General features: G+C 38.8%; 1 protein-coding gene across 1 annotated transcript in view; it reads left to right on the top strand.

Moving 5' to 3' along the window:
• Positions 1-19,887, top strand: part of THEMIS (thymocyte selection associated) — a 262,004-nt gene that overhangs the window by 98,152 nt on the left and 143,965 nt on the right. The window contains exon 4 of the mRNA XM_062187262.1: positions 73-1,121. Within this exon, the coding sequence (XP_062043246.1) occupies positions 73-1,121 (1,049 nt within the window). The remainder of the gene's footprint in view (positions 1-72; positions 1,122-19,887) is intronic.

Genomic DNA, 19,887 nt, shown 5'->3' with positions numbered 1-19,887 from the left:
GACCTGGAGTGTATCTCACAAGAAAAGGTCTTGATGCAAGAAATGTCATAGTCTGTTTTTCTTCCTTTTTAGTCCGAAAGGATATAGTCCGCATCCTCCCCAGTTTAGATGTGGAAGTCAAAGATATTACTGACTCTTATGATACCAACTGGTTCCTTCAGCTGTTGTCTACAGAAGATCTTTTTGAAATGACCAGTAAAGAGTTCCCTATGGTGGCTGAAGTCATAGAAGCGCCTCAAGGAAAGAAGCTGCCTAGAAGCATTTTACAGCCTGGGAAAACCATTGTGATCCACAAAAAGTACCAGGCGTCAAGGATCTTAGCCTCAGAAATTAGAAGCAATTTTCCTAAAAGACACTTCTTGATCCCCACGAGTTACAAAGGCAAATTCAAGCGGCGACCTCGGGAGTTCCCAACAGCCTATGACCTCCAGATAGCAAAAAGTGAAAAGGAGCCTCTGCATGTGGTGGCTACCAAAGCCTTCCATCCCCTGCATGGCCAGCTGTCATCTGTGACTGTTGGGGACCAGTTTCTCGTGCATCAGTCGGATACGACCGAAGTCCTCTGTGAAGGAATAGAAAAAGTAGTGAGTGTTCTGGCTTGTGAAAAAATCCTCAAAAAGTCCTATGAGGCAGCTCTGCTCCCTTTGTACATGGAAGGAGGTTTTGTAGAAGTGATTCACGATAAGAAACAGTACCACATTTCTGAGCTGTGTCAACAGTTCCGCTTGCCCTTCAATGTGAAGGTAGCTATGAGAGATCTTTCCATTGAAGAAGACGTGTTGGCTGCTACACCAGGACTGCAGTTGGAGGAAGATATCACTGACTCATACCTAGTCATCAGTGAGCTTGCCAGCCCCAAGGAATGCTGGGAAATTCCAGTTGCCCGCTTGAATATGACTGTTCAGTTAGTTAATGATTTGTCTATAGACCCAGGATCACTTTGTGTCAGGAGTGTGGTGGAAGAGATTACTGAAGAACAATATTACATGGTGCGGAGATATGAAAGCTCCCTCTTGCACCCCCCACCTCGTCCTCCCAAACATCCCTCAGTGGAGGAGACAAAGTTGACTCTGTTAACTTTTGATAAAGAAAGGACAATGGATCCGCCTAAGTCTCCCAAGGTAAGCATATGATCATGCAGCTTTTCCTCTACCTGAGTGTTTTTTCTTGAAGTTGATCTGTTTCAAGTCTCTTTCTGAGTTTGTTTTTGGCCCACTTTTCTTGCTTTCATGCCATACTTGAAATGGGGCTTCTGGTGCACAGAGACAAATGAACCTCAACAAAATGGAAGCTATTGCAGCATTTTGTGTTCCAACATTTAAATGGCAGGGGCGATATTGGACATGATGATCCAAATTGCTGTTTCAATGGGTTTTGGTAATTAATAATGCTTTAAAGGGTGTCTCAGATCCAAATCACTTTCATTTTAGAAGTGCTATTCATTTTTCCAGGGTGGAATTCTTTTAATTCTTCATCCAGGAAATGAGCATACAATAAACTTCTTCTTCTAGTGGATTACTGGTAACACGCATCCATAACACATGTCTTCATTTTGGTTTATGTGCAGAAAATGTAAAAATATCTTGGCAGAACTCGGTGTGTGAGGATGTGAGCATCTGCCCACATTCCGCTTATCTTAGAATTGTCATCTTTAACACTTGTATTGTAACCAAAATCAATAAAATCGCAGACGCTATGAGATCATTACAGGAACAACAACTCCAGATTTTGGAGGTGGTTCAGTTTCACTTCTACTTGAGGTCTTGCTTCTTGAAAACTGCCTGTCGGCTGCTTGAAAAGTGCTTGCCCTTACACCATAATGTGTAGGTTGTTTAACTGGCAGTGGTTCTATGGCGTTCTGGCCTGCCAGATGTTGTGCTAGAAGCTTAGGGAAACAAAGCAATTAGTAAAACAAAGAGAGATGCTGTGTTTACTCTTTATACACAGGAATGATAGGAGCTTTAGGCATTCAGGATATGGATATGGAAATCCTTTTATTTCTGTATCTCAAAGAAGGCATTCTGATGTATGCTGGGGAAATTCATTAAGAATTACCAAACTCATCTTCAGAGAAAGATAAAACCAGCAGAAATTTCCTCCCGAAACAGTTTTGAAGAAGTCATTGCAAATAATGTTATCATTTCCAAACCAAGTTACTATTAATAATTTACAAGTTACTATTTATATGGAGGGTCCTGTTGACTCCTCCTGTTGAACATATTTTTATGACTGAATTGAACACTATGAGGCATGGATACTTTCCTTTTTATTAGTGCAAGGCTGAATAGTGCCTGCCATCCTGACAATGTCTATGCCTGAATTCCCAGAACATGTGAATAGATTTAATTGCTTGGCAATACACAATGCACGCTTGCTGAAAATTCAGTTTTTAGATGAGAATTTTCATGGATTACCCAGATAGGCACAGATTAATCACAACAGTCCTGAAAAGAACCCTTTCCAGTTGAGGTTAGGGTTAGAGGGGAGATGGGATTATAGCAGAAGAGTCAGAAACAAGAAGTTGCTGCCTTTGAGGATGGAAGCAGGGGTCCATGAACCAAGCCATATGGGTGACTTCTAGAAGTGAAAAAAGACAGGGGAACAAATTCTCCCCTACAATTTCCAGAAAGAACACCTGTTAATACCTTGATTTGATTCTGTAATTTACAAAACTGTAGGATAATAAATTTCTATTATTTAAGCTACATCATTTATGGTAGTTTATTACAGCAATAATAGAAAGATAATATAGGACATAAAGTTGAAAAGGAAGAATAAGTAAAAACTCAGAAACATTTATATGTAAATTAGGACTTGTAAAAGTGGTTTTTGAAAAATACTTTTTAGCTGGTGTACGCAGCTAATACATGAGATCATCAGACTACAGCTGAAGTTCATGAAAAACTGGGACCAGGATCTTGGAAATGGCCAGAATGGTCTTTATTTTTCATTATATATTGGTTTGCTTTTCTTAGTCTACCTTGCTCACACAATGATACTACTCCTGAGGGTCTTTGCTCCTCGCCTCTCATAGCTTCTTTCCTCCTTAGAGAAATATGCGACATCTTTGCCTTGATTGAATGTTAAGGATCTTGATTGGATCACAGATCCTGCTTCTGACTCAATTTATTGGCTGCCCCCAATTATAGGCAAAGTTAGTGGGTGTTTTAGTTAGTTTGTGTTGCTACAACAGAATATCATTAACTGGGTAATTCATTTAGGACAGAAATGTGTCCTCTTACAGTTATTGAGGCTTGCAATTCAAGAGCAAGGTGACAGAAAATTCTGCTGCTGATTCCAACATGGCGCCTTGTTGCTGCTGCATCCAGAGAAGAAGAATGCTGTGTCCTCCCATGACAGAAGAGAGTGAACCCACACCCAGAGTGGCTTTTATAGTGATGTTAACGCATTCATGAGGGTAGAGCCCACTTGGACCCCACCTCTCAATATTATTGCATTGGTGATTAAGATTCCAAATCATAAATTTTGGAAGAAACAAAAACATTTAAACCATAGCAGCAAGTCAGGGGATGAATTCTGGTTTTCTCAAATAATGTAGACACTGATAAAACACTGTTAGGTCTAAAATAAAATAAATGTAGTAATTGACTAAATTCATGCATGTAGGTTTCCAGATAAACAATGTCTAATTGTTGTCCTTTGGTCAGATCCCAGCTGGATCCTTGGTGTCCAGGTCTGAGTCTTAGATCTCGAGGATATTCACTGGGGTATATGGAGCTGTTAAGATATTAAGAGATCTTGGGGTCATTTTCATTTGAGAAACAGTTGAGGGAATAGAGCAGTAGTTTAAACTTGAGAAACTTGGTAGCAAATAATATCTGTTATTTTATATATTTAAAGAGCTCCCCTTTGGCAAAGAGGTATCCCATGACAATATCTCCAACACTAGTTGAAAGTCAGAGAAGATAGGAGGCCACTTGGGATGTCGGTATTCCATATTATAGTGCTTGAGTTCAATTCCTAGCCCTGAGCTCAATTCCAGTTTCCTGCACACATGTACCTTTTGAGACACACTCTTCTCTTCTCTCTTTTCCCTCTATCTCTGCTTCTCTGCCTTTAAAGTAAAACAACAAATAAATGAATAGATAATTTTCTTAAATAAAAGGCATGACAATTTTGGAGTATGTGTTAGAACAAATTTGTTCTAAAAAATTTACAGATGATAGGAACCCATAAGTCATTTACGTCAGGGATTTTTGCTTTGATTGAATTTATCCAAGAGTGGAGAAGAATCTTCAATGCTTTGTTTATGATTAGTTCTATTACTTTTTTTTTTTTTAAGATTTTATTTATTTATTTGACAGGTAGAGTTACAGACAGTGAGAGAGAGCGACAGAGAGAAAGGTCTTCCTTCCGTTGGTTCACCCCCCAAATGGCTGCCACGGTCGGCGCTGCGCTGATCCGAAGCCAGGAGCCAGGTGCTTCTTCCTGGCCTCTCATGCTAATGTAGGGGCCCAAAGCACTTGGGCCATCCTCCACTGCCCTCCCCGGGCCACAGCAGAGAGCTGGACTGGAAGAGGAGCAACCGGGACTAAAACCTGGCGCCCATGTGGGATGCTGGCACCACAGGCGGTGAGCCACGGCGCCAGCCCCAAGTTCTATCACTTTTAATGAAACACTATATCTTCTTTGAAATCACTTTAAAGTGTCAGAGAACACTTTAATTTACCTGTGTTCAGACCTACTGACCTCCTTTTAAACAATATTTTTCCACCATGAAGGTAGCGATATACTGAGTGGATCATTTAAGGAATATCAACTCTATCAGAAACTCTAGTGTCTCCATAATCTACTGAAAAAAGTATTGTAGCCAACAGTTTTCCTAAAAGAAACCAAGACTTATGTATTTATTTGAAAGACAGAATGACAGGGAGAGAGTAGGAGAAAGAGACAGAAAAATCTTCCATTTACTAGTTCACTCTACAAATGCCTGAAATATCCAGGGCTGTGCCAGACCAAAACCAGGAGCCAAGAGCCCCATTGGGTCTCCCGTGTAAATGATAGGGACCCAAGTACTTGGGCCATCACCTGCCACCTCCCAGGTGCACGAGTAGTAAGCTGGATGGGAAACATAGATTAGCCAGGACTTGATGGCACCAGGCACTCTGAGGGGAGAAGAGAGTGTCCTGAGTGGCTGCTTAACCCTCTGTGCCACAACACCAACCCCCAGATATTTCTTATTATCATAATATCATCATCCTTTCTTATATTTCTTCTTATATATGCATTAAAACTTTTCTATCATGCATATTTTTGAAGTGATTATATAGAACATGGTTTATGCTATGAAGGCACAGCCATTAAAAAAAGCTGCTGCTAAGATTTTGTATTAATATGGAATATTACTTTAAATTCAAAGAACAATTTATAGATTTATTCTGAGTTTAAATACTCAAACACATTTAATTAATTAAAATGCATTTTACATGCACAGCAAATGCTTCATTATATGAGTTTACCTTCCCAAAGGGTCATTAACTTTAGTAGATCATTTCTTGCTTTGCTAAGTAACAGGACAGATGTTATGGTCAGTTTAGGGGTAAGAATATAAGACATGCTTAGTACTAGCCAAATTCACTTGTAGCAATTATCCATTGTCAGTTATGAATATCACAAGTTCATCTAAAAAGTTTGGAAATTAGGCCGGTGCCGCGGCTCACTAGGCTAATCCTCCACCTGTGGCGCTGGCACCCTGAGTTCTAGTCCCGGTCGGGGTGCCAGATTCTGTCCCAGTTGCCCCTCTTCCAGGCCAGCTCTCTGCTGTGGCCCGGGAAGGCAGTGGAGGATGGCCCAAGTGCTTGGGCCCTGCACCCCATGGGAGACCAGGAGAAGCACCTGGCTCCTGCCATCGGATCAGCGCGGTGCACCAGCTACAGCACGCGGCTGCAGCGGCCATTTGGGGGTGAACCAACAGAAAAGGAAGACCTTTCTCTCTCTCTCACTGTCCACTCTGCCTGTCAAAAAAAATAAAAAAATAAAAAGTTTGGAAATTAAGAATACATGAAGACAGGTTATAGAGACTAGCAGGAATAAAAAAATTGTTTTCCAAGGTAAACTTGCTAGTTTTTTCTAGTGTTATTAATACCTTCATAAAAATAAATTATAGTAGAAACTTGAGAATTGTAATTTAAGTATACATACAGGGGAAGGTGAGGGTGGCAGTCTGGATACCAACAGAGAGGGAGAGGGAGAAGGCGAGTGGAGAGGGCAGAGGGAGAGGGAAAATCTTCCATTTCCTGGTTTACTCCCAAATACCTGCAGCAGCAGGGGTTAGACCAGCATGAACTCAGGTCTCCCACATGGTTTGCAAGCAACCAAGTACTCGGGCCATCACTACTCTTTCCTTTTTTTTTTTTTTTTTTTTGGACAGGCAGAGTGGATAGTGAGAGAGAGAGACAGAGAGAAAGGTCTTCCTTTTTGCCGTTGGTTCACTCTCCAATGGCCGCTGCGGCTGGCGCATCTCGCTGATCTGTTGGCAGGAGCCAGGTGCTTCTCCTGGTCTCCCACGCGGGTGCAGGGCCCAAGGACTTGGGCTATCCTCCACTGCCTTCCCGGGCCATAGCAGAGAGCTGGCCTGGAAGAGGGGCAACCGGGATAGAATCCAGCGCCCCAACCGGGACTAGAACCCGGTGTGCCGGCGCCACAGGGCAGAGGATTAGCCTGTTAAGCCATGGCGCCGGCCACTACTGCTTTCCAAGTACTGTTTTGCAGGCAGCTGAAATCAGAAGCAGAGTTGTAACTAAAACACAGGCACTCCAATATGAGATACAATCATCCTAAGTAACATCTTAAGTGCTGCCTTGAATGTCCACCCTGCCCAGCTTATGCTGTTTTATATAAAGCAATTTTTACTGTAATTTTTATAAATATGATAGTTAACCATTTTGGAAAAAGAATATATGGAATCTAAACGAAGGGATAGAGATATACCATGTGACTCTTCCAACTTCTGTTTAGGCTTATAACAGAAATAAAATAAATGCATTTGGATCTTTAATTGGATAGAACCAATTTTTAAGTGACTAAACAAGTGAAACTGGGCCTAAAATTGTGCTCGAAATAGGAATGTTGTGGGAGAAACTCTCCTTCTCCAAAGGTTAGTTCTATGTCAGCTGTACTTGCAGATAGTTTGGAAGAACATATGCTCACTGGGGCTTTTGTCTGTCGTGGATATATATGGCTATGACTTCTGAGTCCCACACAGGAGAAATCTAACTTTTGTTTTCTGATGAAAGGGTCTATAACTAGATAGAAAAACAAACCTTTGGTTGAAAGATGAGATATTCCATATCTTCAGAGACTGCAGCTGGGACCAGAAATCTTGCATTTCACTAACTCTGTTTGGTCATTTAATGCCCAAGTGTCCACTTTGCTGGCAGACTTTCGAGATGTCTGTCGGACAAGAACACCCATAGGAGACATTAAGGCAAAAAACAAGGGAGGTGGTAATGGCAAGGCACTGTGAAATGAGCAGAACAGAAATCCTGTACCAGAAATAGAGTGAGGGCTGGAAAAGGCAGAAGGAAAGCAACAGTTCCTGGGAAGTGCAGAGAGAACATTTCAGCAGCTGCTGCTGGTGCTAAAACATCACTTCTCATCGGCTGTGACAGCCAGAGTGGCTGGAATATGTTACAGAAACCCACGCTCCTGGACTAAATCTAGATCTTTGGAGAATAGCATTATAGCCACTCATTTATTATTGATGGGATTTGGTCACACATGATGTGATTTGTTTTTGTTTTTGTTGGCCTGATGTGGTGCAGAGACATGAAGTGTGTGAACTTGTAACTGACTCTGTGCCTCCGAAGACCGATACCTGCTCTTGGTGTGACTTCTTGGTTTAACGTTGAAGCTGCTGATCTGTTTTCTCTCTGAATAGGGAAGCCTATTGTGACAGTAGTTTTCAAAAACCACAGGGAATGAAGGCAGAACGTGGATGTACTCAAGACTCGTGTGTTTGAATCTGGAAATAAATAAAGGCACTTAGGAATTTTTTTAATGGGTAAATTTTAGCTGTGAGGTATGAGTTTAGCATGTTTTAGCAGGTATTTGAGATGTTCTTAGGGCATGATACATACCTGCACATGAGTGGATCTGGTTCTTGATTTGTCTGAGGTTAGTCTAGCAAATGGCATGGCCTGTCAACAGTCAGTTATATTAGGGGATGGTGAAAAAGAGGGCAAAGTGTGAATAAAGGAATGGGTTGAAAATGAGCCAAACTTGAGTTCCAACTAAAACCTCCAGGTTTAGAAATCTGTGCCCAGGGGCATGAGCGGAATATTTGTAAGTTCTTTCTGTGCTTCTGGAAGTGAAAGAGTAATCTGAACTTCTAAAGGTTTTCTCTAGGCATGATATGTGCTATGTTTATACTTTAGCTGAATAGTCAAAAATTGGTTTAAATGAGTTTTAAATTTGAAAAGCATTAGTTAAAGGAAAAGAATTCAGAAACATAGCTTGATTTTAGCAGAATGTCAACAAATAATGAGTAGTAATTCACCAAAGTAACAATACAATAATAATTTTCTGTGGAGAATGTATGTCTAAGCAACACTTTTCATTCTGCAACAATTAAAGTAGATTTTCACTTAGAAATACCTGAATGTATCAAAATTTTGCCTTTCTTTGAGCTTTCAAGCAACTGAGAATTTTCTCAATTGAGGAATGATAGTGAAAAATAATGGTTAATATTGTTTGTCCTCTCCTTATCAAGAACTGCCAAGAAATAGAATACTAGCAAATTCATGGTTATTACATTTCCAGTGTACCAGTTGATAATTTTAAGCAACACAAAAAGTGCATTTTTTAAAAAAAATTATTTGAGAGGCAGAACTACAGATAGAGAGGGAGAAACAGAGAAAAAGGTCTTCTGGCTGCTGCTTCACTCCCCAAGTGGCTGCAATGGCTGGAGCTGGGTGATCCCAAGCCAGGAGCCAAGAGTTTCCTTCAGGTCTCTCACATGGGTGCAGGGGCCCAAGCACTTGGGCCATCTTCTACTGTTTTCCAGGCTGTTGGCAGAAAGCTGGATAGGAGGAGGATCAGCCAGGACACAAATGGGCACCCATATGGGATGCTGGCACTGCAGGCAGAGGCCCATCCTACCACAGCACAGTGCTGGTCCCCAAAAGTGCAAATTTTAAAAATATTGTTTTCCCAGTAGATTAGCAAAATGACTGAGTGAAATTTGGAATAAATTATTTTGAATTAGATTTCTGGCTCTTAACAAAATTAGAATATTTTACACTTTCTTAACTGTCCATGATATGAATATTCCCGCTTGAAATAAACAGAAATAATGAAAGAACATGCAGTTTGAAATGCTCATAGTACTTATTTGCATAAAGTGAGGGTATTTGAATTGGTACCTTGCTATAATCCCCATACAGATTTTACTGCCTATAAGTTGTCAGTTAAGGGAAGCCTACTGGAACTTAAGTTCTGTTATTTGAGTCCACTACTTTCAATTAAATTAAAAATCAAAAATCAGAAGAGTAGTTGGAGAAAGTAGAAGTGGAAAGTTGCAACTGGCTTTGCAGTTTTTTCAAGTGATTTATCTGAATTTTCCATTACTATATTTATCAGTTCTGAATTTATTTTAGAATAAAACTTTGTCTAGCAACAAAAACATAAGACATAATCTTTATATTTGAGCAAATAAGTTCTGATACAACTCCCCAGTTTCTGGCAAGCAAGCCTGACTATTAATCTATTGGAGATGTTTCCCATGGTGTCACAACTACATCAATGAAAATATTTGTGCTGTGCTTCCCAAACCCAATTTTCTAGATGAATGTTAGGATAGAAAAAGTACATGTTTATGAAAGAAGATATAAGGGTAGCCTTCCAAAAATCAAGGCCTTCCCTCCCCAATTTTGAAAAGTAGAAAACCAAAGAAGAAAAAACTGTCCTAAAAATAGAAGAGTAGAGAGTGAAAACGAACCTGAATTTAAGAGATCAGAGGACCCACAACTGCTCTACTCTAAAATTCATAGAGAAATGGATATTACTTCTATTGTTTAAGCAAAGCCTCAAAGCCAAGTTTTTATAACTTGAAACTTTTTTTATGTTTGTCAAGAATTTGTGCTTTGATTATGATATTTTAGAAAGCTTCCATGCGCTATTTAAATCTCAAAATACACTTCTAGTAGAACAAGTCGCTTTTAACTACTTTGTACAGTATTCAGTCATTTAATATATTTACCAAGAACCAATTAGCTAATTTTAGATCTAATGAGAAGAAAATAAAATGGAGACCTATAAAATCAGAAGGCTCTAACTACAAAATTAGTCAAATGGCAATCAACTTATATGTTAAAGACCACCTCTACAATAAGTTCACTGCTATTTGCGCAGGCACAGCATTGAAAAGGACTGATTTTAAAAATTTGGATCCACACAATATAAAAAAGCAGTAAACATTTTCTAAAGTTACAGAAAAGATAAGAATGTTATTTTAATTTGTAACATTATGCTCATGCAGATCATCAACATTATATACTGTTTATCCTTAATAAAAGGTTGTTGTTAACAAATGTTTTACCAATCTTGTTTCAAAAGTACACATTTATCAGCTGTGAAATAGGATTAAAAACACAAAGCCACGTGAGGTGTATTCTGTTAACTGCTACCCAGGTGCAAGTATGTCCTGCACAAGTTACTTTTCTCTTTATTGGCTCCTCTACTGGCTTCTTTCTTGAACTACAGTCACTTCTGCATTTTCAATGCATATAACCTCCATCCTGACCAAACTGTCTCTCACAGGGCTATGAGGCATCCTGTGATCAATAAAATATCCAAAGGTCTGTGATACGGATGGATTCCAACTTCTGTAATAGAAACACCAGCTGCTCATTACTGAGCCCTGCTGTTACTAACACTGAGCTAGGTGCTTATATGTATTATTCTCTTGTTTAGTTCACTACACAGTTCCATGAAATGGATGCTGTGATTATCTCTATTTTGCAAATGAGATAATTGAGGCTGAAAAAGAATTTTATGCAACCTAGTTACCAATGGTATTCAGGTTGCCACATTTTATAGCAGTTCCTCAGTGCTTGTATTCTTTGAATATAAGTAATAAATGGCACACATGAACAGCACCTACTTTAAAAATTGTTTCTTGGTATTCTAAGAATATCATGTTCTCCCGTTTTTTCTAATCCTGCTGTGATTGAATTTTCTCTCATCTTTTTTGGCTGACTCTTCCTCTAGCCTTCCTTAACTGTTTTTAAAAGAATTATTTTCACTTATTTGCAAAACAAAGGGACAAAGAAAGAGGCAGACAGAAACAGAGAGTGAAAGAGAGAGAGGGAGAGTTCTATCCACTAGCTTCTCCCCCAAATTCCTGCAACAGCTGGAGTTGGGCCAGGTGGAATTCAGGAGCCTAGAACTCAGTGTGAAACTCTCATGGAGATGTCAGGAACCCCAGGATTTGAGCCATTACTTGCTGCCTCCTGTGCTTGGCAGGAACCTGGAATTTGAAGCAGAACTGGGACTTGAATCTGAACACAGGTACTATGGACTTTTCATATGATGAATTAACCTCTGTGCCAATTATTTGACCCTGGTCTTCCTTAACTGTTAATGTTCAAGTGCCTTATGGAGAACAATGTTCAATCTATCTTTCATACATGCTCACTTTTTAAGTTCCTATCCACATGCACACATTTCTTACTTTATACATATAGAATGAGACTCTGTAGAATTCTTCATGTATTTGCAAGCATTAAGGAAAGAAACCAGAAATGATGTCATATCTTTCTTTTAAAATCTGCTTAAATGTCATCTTTTTTAAAAAGTGTAGTCTTTGAGAGATGACAAGCTTTCACAGCGTGTCTGGTCTGTGTCAGTGACAAAGTTTTTGACTATATCTTAGGGGGATATCAAAGGTCAGAAGAAATATTCAAATGAACAAAGAAACTTTCTACTGATGTGCTACTCTTGTTATGGATTTATGGTTGAGATTTTTCCAGTGATCAGAAGAAATCAGAGAATTTTGTGAACTCTCTAAAAAACATAATTTTTTCTTATCTACTTTGGCACCAGTAAAAAGATGCTAAGTGAAAATTCAAGGTTTAACCGGAAAAAAAAAGTTCCAGGAATTGGAACTGAGACTAGGACATGGATTAGTCATTTTGAATTTCATATCAAGAAAGTAAAAACACAAGGTCTAGAAGGAATATGAAGCCTTCGCTTCATTAAGGGAGTTATGAATCTGTATAGGAGAAAAGCTAATGGACGTTAACATGTTAAGGAACCTGGGATAATGAACATATTCCTAACAAACAAAGGTTCAGAATATTTTACTGTCACCTAGAGAAAAACTAGAATTATATATTGCAGTAGAACGATGAAGAGAAAAATTTAAAAAGGTACTCATCTGCATTTGAGGCAGAGTGGTGTTTGAGGCAGTCCAGCCAGAAGGAAGATTATGTGTGGATGACATGGTCTAGGCACAATTCTGTCATAATCTGGGAGAGGTTTATAGTGGCTGTAGCACAGACTTATTATGAAGGCAGAGAAGCAAAGAGCAAAGGGAGTCAGATCATGAAAGTTGTGCCATTACTGAGCTTCTTAGCTCACAGTTCTCAAATTTTTCAGCTCACTTCTCAGTCATTATCATGGATGGGGATGAGGCTTTGCCAAAATCAGTGCATTAGAACTCTCCCCTCATCATGCTATCCCAACAGTCAAAACTCAAGTCTTCATGCTGCTTGACCTAGTTCAGTGATCAGGTGACTACAGCACTGTGGACCCCTTTTTTTCCCTCCATTTTCCCAAGGTAGTTATAGGTCTTAGGAGGTACTGACCACCCTTACTTCTCCTTCTTTTTAGTTATTTCTTCCCTTCTCTTTGTCTAGAGGTAACTTTTTCTCTCTATGCCTTTACACCACTTTAACAAGAGACCTTAATGCCCCATTACACTCACAACTAAATCTTCAGTACCTGAAATAAATGTGTTCCCACTTTATCTGCATCCTCTTAGTTGATAAAAAATATTACATTTCATTTTTCTGGTACATTAAATACCAGAAATACGTAAAGAATAAGTAAAGTCACAAAAATTTGTATTCCACAGTGAAAAGGACTGGTTTTTCTTAAACTGCTCTATTTTTGCAAGAATTTAGACTTTGTGAAGGGAAAAATGGAAGTCATTGTAAGATTTCCAGTAGGGAAATAACTATAGAAGTTCTCTTTTAGATACAATATATTGAGAAAAGGCAGATCTATAGACAGAAAAAGCAGATCATTAGTTTCCTAGAGTGGTAGATAAGCAATAGGGATGAACTGCAAACAGGCATTAGGGAACTTTTGGGTGATCAAAATTTCTGAAACTAGATTTTTGTAGTTGGTTACACAACTCTCCAAATGTATTCAAACCATTAAATTGTATACTTATAATGGTGACAGCATCAATCATATCTGAATAAAGCTATTAAAATTCTCCATGCAACAATGAATTCAAGTAGAAACTGTCTGCCCAGTTAGAAAGCTAAAGCAATAATAGAAGAGAAGGGATACTTCCTCTGCAAATGGAAAAGACACATTCAAGATAATTTTAGGATATGACATCTATAGGATGTGTGGTTGATACATTGTAGGGAATAAGAAGCACACAGTATAAAGACAGTGTCCATATTTCTGATATAAACATGAAAGTGGATGGTGGTGAAATTTATTAAAAAATGCAGTAAAATGGGGAGCGTGGGATATGTAGAAGGATGGTTTTGCAGGGACAGGGTTACAGTTTGGTTTAAAATAGGTTCAGTTTGAAGTGTCTCGGTTGAGGTATGTTGTACAACATTATCTATGGGTCTATGATTTAGGAAAGAAGTCTTGGCTGACAATGAGGATCCAAGTGTCAGCAAATAAAAATGGTAAGTAAAGATTTTTGAGGAGGTGGGATGAAGCTGGAAACTGTATAGTTCCAGATAGGACAGAATTGTACACCGAGGAAGTCTAAAACACAAGGGACAAGAGAAATACATGAAACCCCTAAAACATGGGATCTGGAGCGCTCTGTTTTTATGATTTTTATGTATTTATTTATTTTTGAAAGGCAAAAATAGAGAGCCAGAGCCAGAGAGACAAGAGAGATGTCCGACATTTGTAGGAAAATTGCAAAGGCCCAAATGCCCACAAAAGTCCGGGATGAGTCAGGTTGAGGTCAAGATCCCAGAACTCAATCCAGGGCTCTTTTGTGGATGGCACGAACCCGTGAACTTGAACCATCACCTGGTGTCCCAATCATGCACATTTAATAGGAAGCTAGAACTCCAACCCAGCCTCACCGATATGGGATATGAGTGTCTTAAGCAGTATCTTAACTGCTACATGAGAGGATTTTTTATTGACAGAGTCCTTACTATTCTAAACTTTGTACATGTGTAAGTTCATTTAATTTGCAAAAGCACAGTGAAGACTGTCCCATAATTACTATTTTCCCAATTTACAGGATGGGCTTGAAGTTTCATCAATATTGGGTAACTGTACAGAAACACAAATCTACATTATTATCTTTTAGGTAGGAATAAAATCAATAGTTTAAGGGACCCAATACTGTAGGGGAACATTTGTGATTTTTTTATGTAAATTCAACCCAAAGATGATGGATACATTTTTTATGTAAATTCAACCCAAAGATGATGGTTACATTTTTCTCCCAAAAATTTGTGGAAATAACTATTCAGGTATTTAGTTTGTAATATTTAATTAATATTTAATTGGTAACAAAGTTTCATGAAAGTATGAGTTATCAAAGGAAAGTTTTCTGAAATATTATTGTATTAAAGGTGGAGAATCTAGAGAATTATGGACTGCAAAGAACAGACAATGTGATGTCTCTCTCTGCCTGCTGCACTGACTTATTTGGCTAGATACAATCACAGTCCATGTCCAGGTTGGGGTGAGAAAGCAACACATTTCCATAGACCAGGAAGTAGAGGGAATCTAGTGACTGCTCATACTGTCTTTTAAAAATGCTCTCTTTCAGATAGTGCATACTGAGAAGCGAATGCAGGCTTCCTCAAGAGGAGAATCACTTGCTCCCCAGTTTGGTCTTCCCCTTTATTGAGTAGGAGTGGTGCCCTAATTGAATATACAAATGGAGTGGAGTTTGGAGGGATTCAGTGCTAGTGATGACCTTTGGGAAAATTTTATGGCATCTCCATCTGGAGATCACATACATGTATTCATCAAGGTGTCTTTTTCGTGGTGGAAGAGGCTCAAGTACATCAACAGAAAGTGTATGTACTGAATTGGCATAGAAGGAGCTGGAAATTCTTTTGTGATGCAGGATTAAGGCACAAAGACTGCTGGAAATCTCTGGGCTCCTTTGTTCTCTAACTCCCTGCCTAGTTCATATCAACAATACCTATAACCCGATTCACTTTAATATGTATTTTTAAAAAGTGAAATGTAACTTTTTAAAAAAGATTTCATGTATTTATTTATTTGAGGACCTGAGCTATAGACAATGAGAGGGACAGACAGAAAGAATGGTCTTCCATCCACTGGCTCACTCCCCAATGGTCACAATGGCCAGAGCTGGGTTGATCCAAAGCCAGGAGCCAAGAGCTTCCTCTGGGACTCCCACATGGGTGCAGGGGCCAAAGGACTTGGGCCATCTTCCACTGCTTTCCCAGGCCATAGCAGAGAGCTGGATCAGAAGAGGAATAACCAGGATTAGAACTGGTGCCTATGTGGTATGCCAGCACTGCAGGCAGAGGATTAACCTACTGTGCCACAGTGCTGGCCCCTAATACATATTTTTATATCCTAACCCACTTGGTAGCACATTCATTTATAGGCTAAATTAAGAGGTAACTGTTGTACAAATTTCATAGAACACAGGAAAATAGTAAATCTGTATTTTCTTTGGGTGCCACAATCTTCGAAATAAAGGGATGAAATGAAATATCTAAATGTTTTCTGTTTTTACACAGAAAACTACTACTGCTGACCTTATACTGAAATATATATATTTCTTATAATTTTATATATAATAAACTTTGAGTGAGAAAAAAACGCTTTCGTATTTAATCTGCTTTTTCGAAGAACTTTTTGAAATACCCTTGTATTTGTGTTTTCTTTTTCAAAGTGTTTAAAGAGTTTACTGAAGCATAGTAATAATTCAATAAATGAAAGGAAAGAAAATCTATTGGGCTTATTTTTATTTTATTTTATTATTTTTTTTGAAAGACAGAGTTACAGAGAGTAGAGACAGAGAGAAAGGTCTTCCATCTGCTGATTCACTCCCCAGATGGCCGCAAAGGCTGGAGCTATGCTGATCCGAAGGCAGGAGCCAGGAGCTTCTTCTGGGTCTCCAACGTGGGTGCAGGGGCCCAAGGACTTGGGCCATCTTCTACTGCTTTCCCAGGCATAGTAGAGAGCTGGATTGGAAGAGGAGCAGCCAGGACTAGAACCGGTGCCCATATGGGATGCTGGCACTTCAGGCCAGGGCTTTAACCCATTGCACCACAGCGCCAGCCCCTGGATTTAATCTTCCTCTAAATCTGTTCTTTTACAGTCCATGTACATGAAAGAGTTTGCATATTTGTATTTTGGAGTAAGAATTTCCCAAATACTAGTTCTTTTTTACTTATTAGATACATGGGTATATTAATTTTTATGCAACAAGATCCATTGATCTTTTCATTCACACTTAATTCTGGTGATTCTAAGCTTATCCTCACTCCAGTCATTGCTATGTATTCATAGAGTCTATTTACTTCTAGATTTTTAATACTTTGATTACACACACATGTACACACAAGGAGTCTCCAAAAGAATCGATGAAAATGTGTATTATGAAAAAAAACTATGCATTCACCATTGATCACACTGATAGGTCTAAGAGTCAAAGGGATCACACATACAAGACTAGTGTCTGCTAATACTAAATGATAGAATCAAAAAGGGAGAGAACAATCCAACATGGGAAACGGGATACACAGCAGACTCATAGAATGACAGATGTCCTAAACAGCACTCTGGCCTCAGAATCAGCCCTTAAAGCATTCAGATTTGGCTGAAGATCCCATGAGAATACTTTAGGTATGGAAAGCCGAGACACTCTGGCAAAAAAAAAAAAAAAAAAAAAAAAAAAAAAGAAAGGAAGGAAGGAAGAAAGAGAGAGGATCTAAATGACAGATCTCTGCGAGTGAGATCCCAGTGGAAAGAATGGGCCATCAAAGAAGGAGGTACCTTTCTCTGAAGGGAGGAGAGAACTTCCACTTTGACTATGACCTTGTCTGAATAAGATCGAAGTTGGCGAACTTAAAAGGTTTCCATAGCCTTGGAAACTCATGACTAGAGCCTAGGGAGATTACTGATGCCATAAACAAGAATGTTAAATTGTTAAGTCAACAACAGGAGTCACTGTGCACTTACTCCTCATGTGGGATCTCTGTCCTTAATGTGTTGTCCAATGTGAATTAATGCTATAACTAGTACTCAAACAGTATTTTACACTTCATGCTCTGTGTGGGTGCAAACTGATGAAATCTTTACTTAATATGTACTGAATTGATCTTCTGTATATAAAGATAATTGAAAATGAATCTTGATGTAAATGGAATGGGAGAGGGAGCAGGAGATGGGAGGTGTGCTAGTGGGAGGGAAGTAATGGGGGGGAGGGAAGCCATTGTAATCCATAAGCTGTACTTTGGAAATTTATATTTACTAAATAAAAGTTAAAAAAAAAAGAAAAAACTATGCATGAATTTCTAAATGTCTTGGCACCAAAATGAGCTCATTATTATTAGTTCTTAAAAGGGATTTGAAAGACAAGGTGAGAGACAGACAAACAGAAGAGATCAGCTGGTTCACTCCCCAAATCTTTGTAATGTGTAGAGCTGGGCCAAAGGCAGGAGCCTGGACCTCAGTCCAGGTCTCCCACATTGCTGGCAGGGTAGCAACTGTTTGAGCCATTGCCTATTGTCTCCTAGGGTGAGCATTAGTGGGGAACTGGAATCAGGAGCAAAGCCAGGACTTGGCATAAAGGCCATGTGATATCAGATGTTAGTAACCCAGGCAGTGTCTTGCTTGCTATGCCAAACACCTGCCCCAAATTTGTTAATTCTTCTTTTCTACAAACCTATGTAAATATTCTGAAACATATATTGCATACCATGTATCATACACATATATATGTGCACATCTATAAATGTGTACACATGTACATGGTGTATATGTGCTGTGTGAATGTGTATATGCATTTTTATGGATGTGTGTGTATGTACTATGTAGTAGTAAACCCACCTGATATTTACTCAGAGAGTGATTCCAAAATCTCAGTATTTGTTTAATTCTTCTTAATTTTCCGATGCTTACTTTATAACAAAATAAATTTCTTTATATAAAATCCTTTTCTTAAATATTCATTATTTTCCAGTACTCTTTTATTATTTTATTTTGTTTAATTCAATTGAATTGAATTTATTTTAATATCACAGTTTCAAATAAGATCCATTCTTTTTTAAAAATTTTTTTTGTTATACAAGTTTCATGTATTTCATATATACAGATTTAGGAACATGGTGATAGTTCCCACACTACCCTCCCTCCCACCCATGCTCCTACCCTTCTCCTTCCTTTCACATTACCTCTCTTAATTTTCACAAAGATCTATTTTCAGTTTACTTTATACTCATAAGGTTAACCCTACACTAAGTAAACAGTTCAACAAATAGTATAAAGGAAAAAACACTGTTCCTTAACAGTAGAGACAAGGGCTGTGAACAATTATTGTATCTGGGGCTGCCACTGTGGCGCAGCTGGGTAAAGCCCCGGCCTGTGGCACTGGCATCCCATATGGGTACCAGTTTGTCTCCTCCAGCCATTACGGCCATTTAGGGGGTGAACCAGTGTATGGAAGACCTCTCTCTCCCTGCCTCTGCCTCTCTGTAACTCTACCTTTCAAATAAATAAATAAATATTTAAAAATTCATTTTATCTCAAAATGTCCATTTCACTCCTCTACATTACATTTTAGGCACTCTATTAGTTACCATAGATCAGGGAAAACATATGGTATCTATCTTTTTGGGACTGGCTTAATTCACTAAGTGTAATGGTTTTCAGTTGCATCCATTTTGTTGCAAGAGACAAGAATTTTTTTTTAAAACTTCTGAGTAGTATTCTATATACCATAATTTCTTCATCCAGGCATCAGTTGAAGACATCTGGGTTGATTCCACATCTTAGTTATTGTGAGTTGAGCTGCAATGAACATGGGAGTACATGTAACTCTTATTGTTTAAATATAGTTTTTTTTGCTTTTAAGAAGAATGGATATTATTTAGAAAACAGAGAAAAAAATCAACGGTAATATTCTCACATCAATAATTTGTGCTATAAATAGTAAATTTCTATTATTTATACTCATATAGACTCAGGCACACACATGTGTATTATTCTGAACTAATCTATATCTGTGATACAGAGATGTATGGGCATATATGCATATCTGTATCTGTGTAGTCTAACAGAATGTCACCTGACTTTTTGTAAAAGATTTATTTATTTATTTATTTATTTATTTATTTATTTATTTATTTATGTGGGAGGCAGAGTTACATATGTGGGAGGCAGAGTTACAGAGAGATGGAGAGACAGAGAGAACAGTCTTCCATATGCTGGTTCACCACCCAAATGACCAAAATGGGTGGAGCTGGGTAGCTCTGAAGCCAGGACCCAGGAGCCTCTTCTGGGTCTCTCATGTGGGTGCAGGGGCCCAAGCACCCGGGCCATCTTCCACTGCTTTCCCAGGCCATAGCAGAGAGCTGGATTGGAAGTGGAGCAGCAAGGACATGAATCAGTGCCCATATGGGATGCCGGCACCACAGGTGGAGGCTCAGTCTACTACAT

This window comes from Lepus europaeus, chromosome 3 (assembly GCF_033115175.1).
Source record: "Lepus europaeus isolate LE1 chromosome 3, mLepTim1.pri, whole genome shotgun sequence".
In the NCBI taxonomy this organism is placed as follows: domain Eukaryota; kingdom Metazoa; phylum Chordata; class Mammalia; order Lagomorpha; family Leporidae; genus Lepus; species Lepus europaeus.
Note: the sequence above shows the minus strand (reverse complement) of the source record. Positions and strands in the feature narration are given on the sequence as shown.